Raw genomic sequence first — 12,077 nt, forward strand, 5'->3', positions numbered from 1 at the left:
AATAACTTGATACAACTTGTTTTCATTCCACTAAACACATAACTGGGCTACATCCCTTTTGATTTCTTCAAACTTCTCACTTATCTGTGGAGTGAATAAACCCTTAGTATTTTAAATAACTTGCATTACATTAACTATCCCTCTCATTAAGTATTCCCTAATATACTCTAATGCAATTATAATTGGTTTATCCCTACCATCAACTAACCTAGCATTAAATACTTCACATATATTATTCAACAACAAATCAGACCTAGCCCTACCTGTAAAACAAGTTAAAAACATGCACATTGAAAAATTAAGCATTAACCACAGTAGTTTAAAACAAACAAAAACAAGTATTATACCTATGAAATGACTTCTGGTCTAGTGTATAAATGGAATCTATTGAAGCCACTGGTAGGCATCCAAATTAAACTTTCTTAACTCTTCCAACTTTTCATTGAATTCAGGTATTGTGGGGGCTGTTGCAATACTCCATAACATGTCCTTGTATGCCTTGCCTTTCCATTGTAGCTTCATGTTTTGGTGTTTGTGTCGAAGGCAATACCTATGTTCAACCATTAGAAATACATTCTATAATGCAGGAATTAGACCCTTTTGCCTGTCTGAAATGAATGTTGGATTAGAGTTCACGTATAAACGTATATCATCCCCAAGATACTGTAAAAACCATTCCCATGAATTTAAAGTCTCAGCCTAAACTATAGCATAAGCTATAGGATATATTCCATTTTTGGACCCATAGTAATAGCAGTTAGTAGTTAACCTGGAAAGGAACCCTTCATAAAAGCACCATCTAATCCTACTATTTCCTTTCTACAAGCCCTAAACCCCTGTTTGAGTGCACCTAGGCATATGTATATTCTTTTAAATATCCTAGTACCTGCTACAAGATTGCTCTCAGGTTCAAATTTAAGTTGAACAGTTGAATTTGGGTTTGTCCTTTGCAATTCTATTATGTAATCTCTCAAACTAGCATACTGATGGATGTAATCACCCATTACTTAATTTGTAGCATATGATTTTGCCTTGAAAGCCTTCATTTTTTAGACACCGATCTCATACTTTCTCTGCATCTGTTCTTGAATGGATTTAAGTGAGATACATGGATTTGACTCTAACTGAAACAATATTTGCTTTGATAGCTAGTCCGAAGTGAATGCCCTAACAAATCTACTCTGAAGACATTTGTGTTGAGGATTATAAGTTTTTTACAACCCAAGTGGGCTATTGCTTAAGCTTAGATGCATACAACACCTATGGACATTTCCTATCATCCCGTTTTGTCTCCCCCCCTCATTTTTATTGGTTTCTTCATTTGGGCCTCCAGTTAGGCCTTCAGATGGGCCTTCACTATGATCCACCAATTTAGAAACTTGTTTTCCTTTTTCTTTTAACTTTCCCTTTTGTTTTCTTCTTCAAAGTGTGGAATAGTGCCTTTGCAAACAGCCCTTAACCTGTATTGATCATTCCTGTAAAATCCAGTCTCTCTCCTAGTTTCCACAGCGTGCCTCATAACCAAATCCTTTACAATCTTCTGATTTGCAAATTTTTACCAACATAAAACAAAAGACTCTCAGCCAATGCTTTCTTTCTAATCCTTCCAAGTTTTCATTTCCTAGTTTTCTCCATGTCTTCACCAGATGAGGAACTTCCAAATGAGTCAGTGTGTATTTCATCATCTGCTTCTTCTACATGAATGTTTCTAGGTCATGTTTCATGAATGTTTCTAGGGCATGTTTCATGAATGTCTTCACTATTAACATATAGATTGACCCTAAATCCCATCATATCAACTTCCCTTTTATCATTGATATTTGCAGGATCAACAATATCATCGTCATCATCAGATTCATCCCCCACTTCAGCTTTGTTATCAAAACCATTTTCAACCACATTTGAATATGTTTTTATTGGTTCATTTTCATTCCCTTCATTGCCTACATTCACTTCTTGACTATTTAATGGGTTCATTACATCAGCAAACATACCCTCAAACACTGCATCTATACCTTCAACATTTCCCACAACACTACCCACATATTCAACTAAGCCTTTAATACTGCTTAAATTGTTAAATTTTACTAAGTTCTACATTACTTTCGCCAGCTTCTATGTAAAGGTCAATTTCTCTATATGCACTATTTTCTGGAAAATTTCTTAACAAACCTACTACATCATGATGGTTGCTTAAGGGTCTCAACCCAAAATCTAAATCCTCACCTAGTTTTAGTTAATGACAGTGCAGATTCAACCCATCATAACCTAGCTCTTTAGCAATCGCATTAACATCTATAACACAGAACTTTTCCTTGTTAAGCAAGTCAAGATAAGCTATTTAAATCCTCCATGATGCACTTTGGGACAGATAAGTTCTTCATATATACCTAAAACACAACAAAGCAACAATTTTTAACAAAAGCAATAATTTTTAAGAAAAACAATGACTTTCAACAAAAAAAAAAGACGATGAAGGACACAAAAATATTAAGATATACATCGACTTGATACTCATCATCTTCCTGATATGCCACTTGATTATCATCGTATTCAAAATCGTTTTAAAACCCTAGAATTATGGAGGTTTTTCAATCATCCAGGGAGGTTTTTAGTGAACGTGGGAAGATTTAATGTGAAGGGTCAGGGTTATATTATGGGAATAAAAGAATTGAGGGAGAATTGACATAAATGCCCTCACGTGATTTGCATGTGAAGGTCTTTGCGTGAGTATTTAACAGCTGTTGGGCTTAGAACCTAGGTTTGTTACAGCTGAATTAGTCTATTAGTGATGTTAAATTGCTAGATTGTTGAAACTTGAATTACCCTGATTCTATGAAATTTCCTTACCCGACCCATACCGTTGAATCGAACCGGAAATTTTTACGTATAGTTCTATGGAAATTTAAGCATCAAAAAACAGTGACACCACTGAAAAAATCCTTGATCCGCCACTATAAGTACTCCTCAATTCCTCCAACCTTTTGAATATCATTCGTATTGTAACAACCTCGGAAAACCGTGCCAAGATATTGTCCTCTTTGCCCCCGATGGGTTGCCCATCCAGGAACTCACAGTTTTGTTCTCACCCGACGAAGTGCTCGCCCAAGCAAAACGCATCTTGGTAGAGAAGGTTTCCACCCCCTTATAAGGAAGGCTCCGTTCTCCTACTCAACCAATGTGGGACTTACATCTCCACCCCTCATAGGGAGCCCAACGTCCTCGCTGGCACATAGGCCCACCCCCTGGCTCTGATGCCATTCGTAACAGCCAAAGTAAACCGTGCCAAGATATTGTCCGCTTCGCCCCCGATGGGTTGCCCATCCAGAAACTCACGATTTTGTTTTCACCTGACGAGTTGCTCGGCCAGGTAAAACACGTCTTGGTAGAGAAGGTTTCCACCCCCTTATAAGGAAGGTTTCGTTCTCCTTCTCAACCGATGTGGTACTTACACGTATATTCTAATCACCGGCAATCAAGATGACAGTCTCTAAACCGGGGCACAAAAATAACATCTTTAGCATAATTATTAGGTTTCTTGGTTTTTTAGTAGCATGACGCAACGAAGGGAGAGGCTATGAAAAGGAAGAAGAGGGATAGAAAACATTGATTTCAATTAAGTGAACTGAGGGGATAGATTAGTATGGATAAGGTATTAAAATATCTATATTGGTCTTAAGTTATTATTAATCTTCTTAGAATTTGAAATAATTATTTAGATGTCACAATTGATTTTCAGTAATTAATGAAACGATCTAAGGGTTAGAGATTGGTTATTAGAGTTCTTATAGCATATGAGTTCAGAATTGAGTCATTTGCATCATAGTTAATTGACTAAACATCTATCAAATTATTTTTCCACTTAAAGATATCTAAACTAAACCATTTTGCATCACCGGTATCGAAAGCATCGTATCGAACCATTTTAGGTACACACGTTTTGTGTTTTTCAGAATTTGTACTTTTGGTTCAGTATAGTACCGGTATTTTTAACTTTTACCTTTGAATATCGTATTTTTAACTTTTACCTTTGAATATCGTATCATGCCGAGGATTTTCAGTATCTGTACGGTTCAATATCGAACGGTACTAAACTCTTTCCTATTTTAAAATGTATATCTCCTTATTGCTCCCTGCTAGTTCATTTCTTTTGTATATTGATATTCAAAAAAATTATTATTTTGTGAGTAAATGGTTCAGTTGCTTTTGTTTCTTTTACCACTACCATATATGAAAATTTCAATTAGAGTAAAATGCACGGATAGTCTCTGTGATTTTGTAAAATAACATCTATAGTACCTAATTTTTGGACATTACACCGGTGCTCTCTGTGGTTGACTTTTTGTTACTCGGATGGTCCCTGGAGTGCATGTCCGTTAGTTTTCACTGTTAAATCTATGTAAAATGACAAAATTACCCCCTTATTAAAACAAAGTTTAAAACATTAAAAGAAATCCATTAATAAATAGTTGTGGGACCCACCAAAACATCATCTTCAACCTCACCCTTTCTTCTCCATCTAGCACCACCCTTAACCCCACCTTCTTGCCGGTGACACTACCTAAGTCACCGGAAAAACGAGTTCGTCAGCCATCATCAAACCATCATCACCTCATCAACGCTACAACTATGATTTATCTTCGACTATCTTCTCCGATCACCACTACAAGTCCAACTTACTCATTTGTCCGGATCTGAAACCTGTGCCAGAATGGTGGACGGAGGGAGTTAAACCCACGCACACACAGTTCGGGAGAGGTTGAGAGAGAGATGAGAAAGGGGATTCCGACGATGGTGGAAATCTGGTTGGTCCCCCTATCCCAACCTTTTCTCATGGGGTTTCCCTCTGTTTCTGACTCAGTAGTACCGGTCACCATCTCCGGTGACCCTCACCAGCGACGGCGATCTTCGCTGGAATTCCTCGTAACTGTGATGGTAGTGAAAAAGGTAAACAGAGAAGAACGGGAACAATTGCCGAGATCAGGAAAGGTTGGTGTCCTTACTGCAGGTGGTGGAGATGTTGATGGTAGTCGAGTGGCAGGTTATGGCGGCTGGTGATAAGTGCTAGTGGCAGGTGGTGGTGAGTGAGTGTTTCGGTGTGTGTTTGAGATAGAGATACAAGGGTTTAAATGGTAAATAAGGAGGTTGAAGGGTCCCGCATTTAATTTTAATATATCTACTTTTAATGTTTTAATTAAATATTAAGGGCATTTTAGTCATTTTATATAGAGTTAACAGTGAAAACTAACAGACATTCACTCTAGGGACCATACGAGTAACAAAAAGCAAACCACATGGAGCATCTGTGTAATTTTCAAAAGTTAGAGACTATAGGTATTACTTTACAAAACCACCGGAACTATCCAGACATTTTATTCTTTCAATTATGAGTAAAAAACTATAGTAACCATTTCTCTCTCTATGTATATACATAGAAAAGAAGAGGTTTTTGAGCGATGTTAACCACAATCTGAAGACATAAAAAAAGGAATTGAATGAGAATTTATAAAAGCCAAAACAAAAGGTGATTGCATGGGAACTTTTGCTAATGCCAGAGGAAGTACTGCTTCATTAAAGAGTACTGTGTGCATCAAAAGTTGTACCCATAACAAAAAGAATTCCAATAACATGACTGTACCAATTTATTCAACCAAGAAAATAAATTCAAAAAGTTAAAGGAACTGATCATATAACTAGAAGTATATATTTTTGAACAAACTTCAAGTATATATAAAGGAGGTGTTATATCATACATGTTCCTACTATAGCCTAACTTCCTCCTTCTCTAGCTTAAAAAAAATAAGCCTGAGTTTCCCATTTATGTTTCTTGCTTCAAGAACCAGTAAGTGGGGTTTAGAGAGAGAAAGTGATTGAGTGAGAGAGAGTGGTAGGGTTTTCACTTCAAGAAAGATAAGGATACACAGGTACCATATATAGCTAAGCTTCTTCTTCTAAAGAACCCTAAATTTACCATCTTAAGGAAGAGCAAGAGGGTGTGGTTTAGAGAGAGAGTTTTTTGCTCAAGAAACTTAACCATAGCTAGGGTTTACTCATCTTTAGAGGGTGTGGGGGGTGGTGTTGGAGCCAAGTGATGCGCTCAGGAGGTTGTACTGTACAGCAGACACTAACAACAGAGGCTGCTTCTGTGTTGAAGCACTCTCTCAGCCTTGCTAGGAGGAGGGGCCATGCTCAGGTCACTCCTCTTCATGTGGCTGCTACTCTTCTTATGAGTTCAAGAGCCAGTATTCTAAGAAGGGCTTGCATCAAATCACAAACCAATTCTTCTCCATCTTCCCATATTACCCCTTCTCTTCACCATCCAAATCCCCATATTACCCCTACCCCACCACCCCTCCATTGTAGGGCACTTGAGCTTTGTTTTAATGTGGCTCTCAACAGGCTCCCCACAACGCCTGGCCCACTCCTCCATGGCCAACCTTCACTTTCTAATGCTCTCATTGCTGCACTCAAGAGAGCTCAAGCTCATCAAAGAAGAGGGTGTATTGAGAATCAACAAACTCAAAGTCAGCAACAGTGTCAACAACAACAAAATCCACCTTTGTTAGCCATAAAAGTGGAGCTTGAACAACTCATTCTTTCAATTCTTGATGATCCAAGTGTTAGTAGGGTTATGAGAGAAGCTGGTTTTTCAAGTACTGCTGTGAAAAGCAACTTAGAAGAGTTCTCTTCTAGCTCTTTAACTTCTGCACCAAGAGTGTTTTTTGGTAGTTCTGGTGGTGGTGTTTACTCATCTCCTTCTTCACCAAACTCTGATCACCAATACAACCATCTTCATCAAAACCCTAACTTTTGGCAAACCCATTTCTTGAACCACTCTCCTGACCAAAACCCTTCTCCAAAACTAGACCATTCTTTGAAAAAAGATGTCACCTTGGTTATGGAGGTTTTGCTAGGGAAAAAATCAAGAAAAAACACTGTGATAGTTGGTGATTCTTTATCAATAACTGAAGGTGTTGTCATTGAGTTAATGGGGAAGGTAGAAAGGGGAGATGTCCCAAATGAACTAAGATGTGCTCATTTCATAAAGTTTCAGTTTTCATCACTGCCATTGAGGTTCATGAAAAGGGAAGAAGTGGAGATGAATTTAGCAGATTTAAGAAGAAAAGTTGAGTCTTTATTATCAACAGGAGATGGAGTGATCATATATGCAGGTGATCTAAAATGGACAGTGGATGAGAGAGAGCTTGGAGGAGAGAGAGGAGGGATTAGTTACAGTCCAGTGGATCATCTTGTTGCTGAAATTGGGAGGTTGATTTCACAATATAATGTCACTAACAAGGTTTGGTTAATTGGAACTTCAAATTATCAAACTTTCATGAAAAGCAAGATGAAAATGCCTTCTCTTGAGGTTCAATGGAGTCTTCAGGCTGTTTCTCTTCCTTCTGCTGGACTTGGCTTGAGTCTGAATGCAAACACCACCAGGTAAATTAACACATTTTACAATATTTTATATAGCATAAAGTATAAGATTTTAAATTACTTAATTGGTTAATTATCATGTGAAAAAAAACATATTTGGTGAGTTATTTAAGAAGAAGTGTTCTATATCAGAATGCTGTTTTGAGTTTGTAGTTAAACATTCTTGTTTCTGAGCACAAAGGCATAAGATGAGCATGCTGACACTGGGAAAAGTAAGGTTGGGAAGAGGAGACAGTCTTTGTTGTTTTTCCTTTTTTCTTTTGCCTTTTGATTTTTGTCATTATTCTAATTATTGAGACATATTATCTGATTGAACAGAAAAGGAAGACAATGACTATATTCATTATAAATAAATTTATTATTTCTCAATCATTCTTTTATATCTCATCTTATGATTATTTGATTTTTCATATTTAAAACTTATTGAACAGAAAAGGAAGACAATGACGATATTCATTATAAATAAATATATTATTTCTCATTCTATTATATCTCATCTAATGATTATTTGATTTTTCATATGTACAACTTAAATTTAGAGGGATGAAAAAGGAGATATAACATTACCTTATTATATAACATAAGTAAATAACTGTTTCATGTTTTACATCATCAACTATGTTGTGATATGTCTAAGCTTAGCCATTAAACTCAATAAAATGTGATTTATCTCTTCATTACTGGTGAGTAATATTATATATTTAAGAAAGTAGATTAATATTTTATATCATATTTAAATATAACACTTACCACACTGGGACATTCCAAAAATTCAACGACCATATAAAACATTAGGATAAATCCGTCACTATTTTATAACATAATCCTTTAGAAAATAAGAAAAGGCTAGATTTTTTTTCCTTATCATGATTTGTATTTAGTCAAAAGTCACACCTTCATTTTGTCACTAACCGTTTCAAAATTTTAATGTTTAGTTTTAACGTTTTTTTATTCAAAGAATAATCTATGGTTTCTCATTGCTTTTACTCGCCAGTGACCATTTGAAGATATTAAAACTAATTATTTTATAAATATATACATTTTAATAATGCCATTTTTTGTCTTTATATAACTTCCATTATATTGTTATTTTTTAATAACCAAGACGTGATAGCTGCATGCTGTGTATACTGTATAGTGTCAACTACCTTTTTTCTTTGGTAATATAGGTCCTTGTTTTCTATAAATTAATTGTATTCAAGGGCGGACCTAGTAAGGGTCCAGGGTGGGCGGGCGCACCCCCTGAAAAAAAAAATTTAGTGTATTTTATAAGGTAAAATTCTCCCCGCACCCCTTGAAAATTTGGTTAAACCCCTTATCCGCACCCCTTGAACCCTTGAAAAGTTGGTTAAACCCCTTATCCGCACCCCTTGAAAATTTTTTCTGGGTCCGCCACTGATTGTATTTCATTCTGAGTATGTATTAGTATGATGTTATAGTTGCTAATATTGGTGTTTGCAGTGGGCATGAATCAAGGGTAAACTTGCCAAACAAGACGTGTGAAGACACTGTGGATAGGAAGCCATTGCTAAGCACTAAAGACGAAGGAGATGATGATATGGTGGTCATGAATTGTTGTGGAGAATGCAACTCTAATTATGAAAAAGAAGCGGCCGCAGCCGCCACCACGAATCGAACCTCCACTGTCTTACCGTTTTGGCTTCACCCTTCAACACATTCATCAACCCTTCACAAGGTATGATTTTTATACCATACGTTGCGTTGCGTTATGTGATCATGAAAGGGAACGTTGCCACCTAGACACCACGAAGACAACACACGGTCATCCGTAGTGGTGTGGTCGTGAAATACAAATTCTTGGGTGGAATCATGTCGTGAAAGGGGAAGTGAAACGATGGAGTTTTTTTTTTATTATTATAAATATTTAATCTAAGAGCCAATAAAATCCTTACACCTTATTCGATTAAAAAAAAACAAAAACAAAATACAATATAGGTTTTGATGAAAACAAAGTTGTTTTCAAAGAAATAAATTTAGTCTCCTAAGCGGTTTTGGCACGTGCTTGGATTGACATTTCAAATAATAAGTAACTGTTTATAAATAATTAATATCAATATTTTGTTTATGTTTTCTTAAACATCAAGTCCGACTCACTTCCCTTTAGGAATGGTGTTTGGCGCCTAAATGTGTTAAGATAGAGTGGGCACCAGCCCAATACACATAGGCTAAGGTATATGTATACTATATTGTTAGTAATATAGTAAGAGTGGGCACTAGCCTAATACACATGGTCTAAGATATCATGTATACTATATTATTAATATTAATAATATAGTATTTATACAAGTACAATGATAAAAATTACAAGAAAACATAATCAAATAATTAAGATATTCTAGTTTTGATGAAGATTATACAATAAACCCTATCAAAATATTATCTTTAATAATTTTGGCGTTCACCATAACGTAGAATAAAAACAATACCCATCACATTACGGTTCCAAAAACTCTTTTGTTTTCTTGGGACTGTGTTGCTATATTGAATGTCTAATAAATCTTGTTATGGATTTGCAGGACAACTTAGTTGAGCTTAGAAGGAAATGGAACAGGCTATGCCAAAGTCTACACCAAGGAAGACACAATCTAAACAAGAATTACATGAATTCATCATCTTTGAATAGCGACGATAATCAAGGGTCGGTTGCAAAAAGCTACTCCTATAGCTCCTCAAGTCATCATCCTTTTTGGCCTAAAAACCATATTGAATCCAACTCGACTTCAATCTCTTTTGCTGATACATTGAAGCATCAAAATGGTGGTGGGGAGCGTTCTTATCCCAGATTCAGAAGACAACAATCGTGTCACATTGATTTGAGTTTCAGCAGGACGAATCATCAGAAACTCGGTCAAGAACCAAACTTGGATTGTCTCAAGAGTAGAGAAGATGATAAAGAGGTCAAAATAACACTTGGTCTTGGAAATTCGGTCAACGACTTGTCCAAACGACAAGATGTTTATAAGTGTTTGCAAGAAAATGTGCCATGGCATTCTGAGAAAATGCACTCGATTGTTGAGTTTTTGATGAGTTCATCGTCTCCTAAAGCTACCAAGAAAGATTCTTGGTTCTTGATTGAGGGGAATGACTCTATAGGGAAGAAAAGATTGGCGATGGCGATCGCGAAGGCCATGTTTGGCTCGAGTGATACGCTTTTATGCTTTAACATGCGTGGTCCAGTTCACAAATTTGAAAATCTCAAAAGGGGATTGAAAGATCAAGAAAATGTTGTTGTGTTGGTGGAAGATGCTGATTTTGGTGATGGGAGTTTTTTGAAATCTTTGAGTGATGGATTTGAAAATGGAAAGTTTGGTGATCGTGGTGAAGTTATATTTGTTTTGAGCAAGGGTTGTGATCATGTTGATGATGAGAAAAGGAGCGGAATGTCACCAGCTCAAATGAAATTGGTTGTAAATGAGATCAATCCCATCTCAAAAGCCGATCAAAAGCGAAAACCCAAGTGGGATTTGGATGAACTAAGCAAGAGGAAAGTTCCAAGAATGGAAGAGGCCGAAATCAAGAAAGATTTGTCTAGACAATCAAGCTCAAACACTCTTGATCTCAACATCAAAGCGGAGGCACAAGATGATGAGAACAATGGAAATGTATTAGAATTTAGCCCGAATTCAAGTGATTTGACTCGTGAAATGGATGGTAGTCCCCAAAATCCATCCGGGTTTCTTGAAACAGTGAAAAACCAACTCGTGTTCGACCTATCTCCAGCTCGAGATAGCTTGATGAGGGAGAGTTTCATGTTCAAGATGAAAGGGGTGTTTGAGGGTGTGTTTGGGAGCACAGAATTTGATTTGAAAGTGGAAGAGATGGTGTTAGATGAAGTTTTGCATGGGTGTGGGGTATACTTAAATGGTTTGTTTGAGAAATGGCTAAAAGAGGTTTTTCAAACAAGCTTAGAAGTTGTGAAAAATGGGGGGAAAGGAGTAAAGAGTTTAAGGGTGTGTGTGGTGATAGATGAAAAAGAAGGGGGTGGGGTTGGTATAGAAGAAAAGGATGAGGGATTCATGGGTACGAATCTCCCAAACAGCATCAAAATATGTTATATTATGTAGGTTTATTTTACCTAGTAAAGTTATGAAATGTTCTATAAATCAGATGTTCTAGTTTAATCAGAATTGTGTTTATTTTTTTTTTTTAATTTAACAATGCACAATAAACACAGTAACCATTTTAAGATTTTATATATATATATATATATATATATATATATATATATAGGGGGCTGCTAGAATGAGAACCACCCCGAGTTGTAAGAACCGCGAGAACTACACCCCACGGAGCGCCGTTCGCCATGATTTTTTTTTACAAGTAGATGTGTATATTATAAACACAGCAGTAAAAAATCATGGCGAACGGCGCTCCGTGGGGTGTAGTTTTTTACATCACAAGTTTGGTGTTTTCTAATTTTTTTTCTTTTTTCTTTTTTTTTTCACCAAACTTGTGGTGTAAAAAACTACACCCCACGGAGCGCCGTTCGCCATGATTTTTTACGGCTGTGTTTATAATATACACATCTACTTGTAAAAAAAAAATCATGGCGAACGGCGCTACGTGGGGTATAGTTCTCGCGGTTCTTACAACTCGAGGTGGTTCTCATTCTAGCG

General features: G+C 36.5%; 1 protein-coding gene across 1 annotated transcript; it reads left to right on the plus strand.

Annotated features, from left to right (window-relative positions):
* Positions 1 to 5,730: 5,730 nt before the first annotated feature.
* On the plus strand, positions 5,731 to 11,609 carry LOC110886168 (protein SMAX1-LIKE 4). The gene is made up of 3 exons (XM_022133933.2): positions 5,731 to 7,443; positions 8,902 to 9,136; positions 9,978 to 11,609. The coding sequence occupies exons 1-3, from the start codon at positions 6,092 to 6,094 to the stop codon at positions 11,523 to 11,525; spliced, it is 3,135 nt and encodes a 1,044-aa protein (XP_021989625.1). The 5' UTR covers positions 5,731 to 6,091; the 3' UTR covers positions 11,526 to 11,609.
* The last annotated feature ends 468 nt before the right edge of the window (positions 11,610 to 12,077 follow it).

This window comes from Helianthus annuus, chromosome 10 (assembly GCF_002127325.2).
Source record: "Helianthus annuus cultivar XRQ/B chromosome 10, HanXRQr2.0-SUNRISE, whole genome shotgun sequence".
NCBI lineage: Eukaryota > Viridiplantae > Streptophyta > Magnoliopsida > Asterales > Asteraceae > Helianthus > Helianthus annuus.

Coding starts and splice junctions, on each gene's coding strand:
- LOC110886168 (XM_022133933.2), top strand. CDS start 6,092: ATGCGCTCAGGAGGTTGTACTGTACAGCAGACACTAACAACAGAGGCT. Junction 7,444..8,901: donor CTGAATGCAAACACCACCAG/GTAAATTAACAC, acceptor TGGTGTTTGCAG/TGGGCATGAATCAAGGGTAA. Junction 9,137..9,977: donor ATTCATCAACCCTTCACAAG/GTATGATTTTTA, acceptor ATGGATTTGCAG/GACAACTTAGTTGAGCTTAG.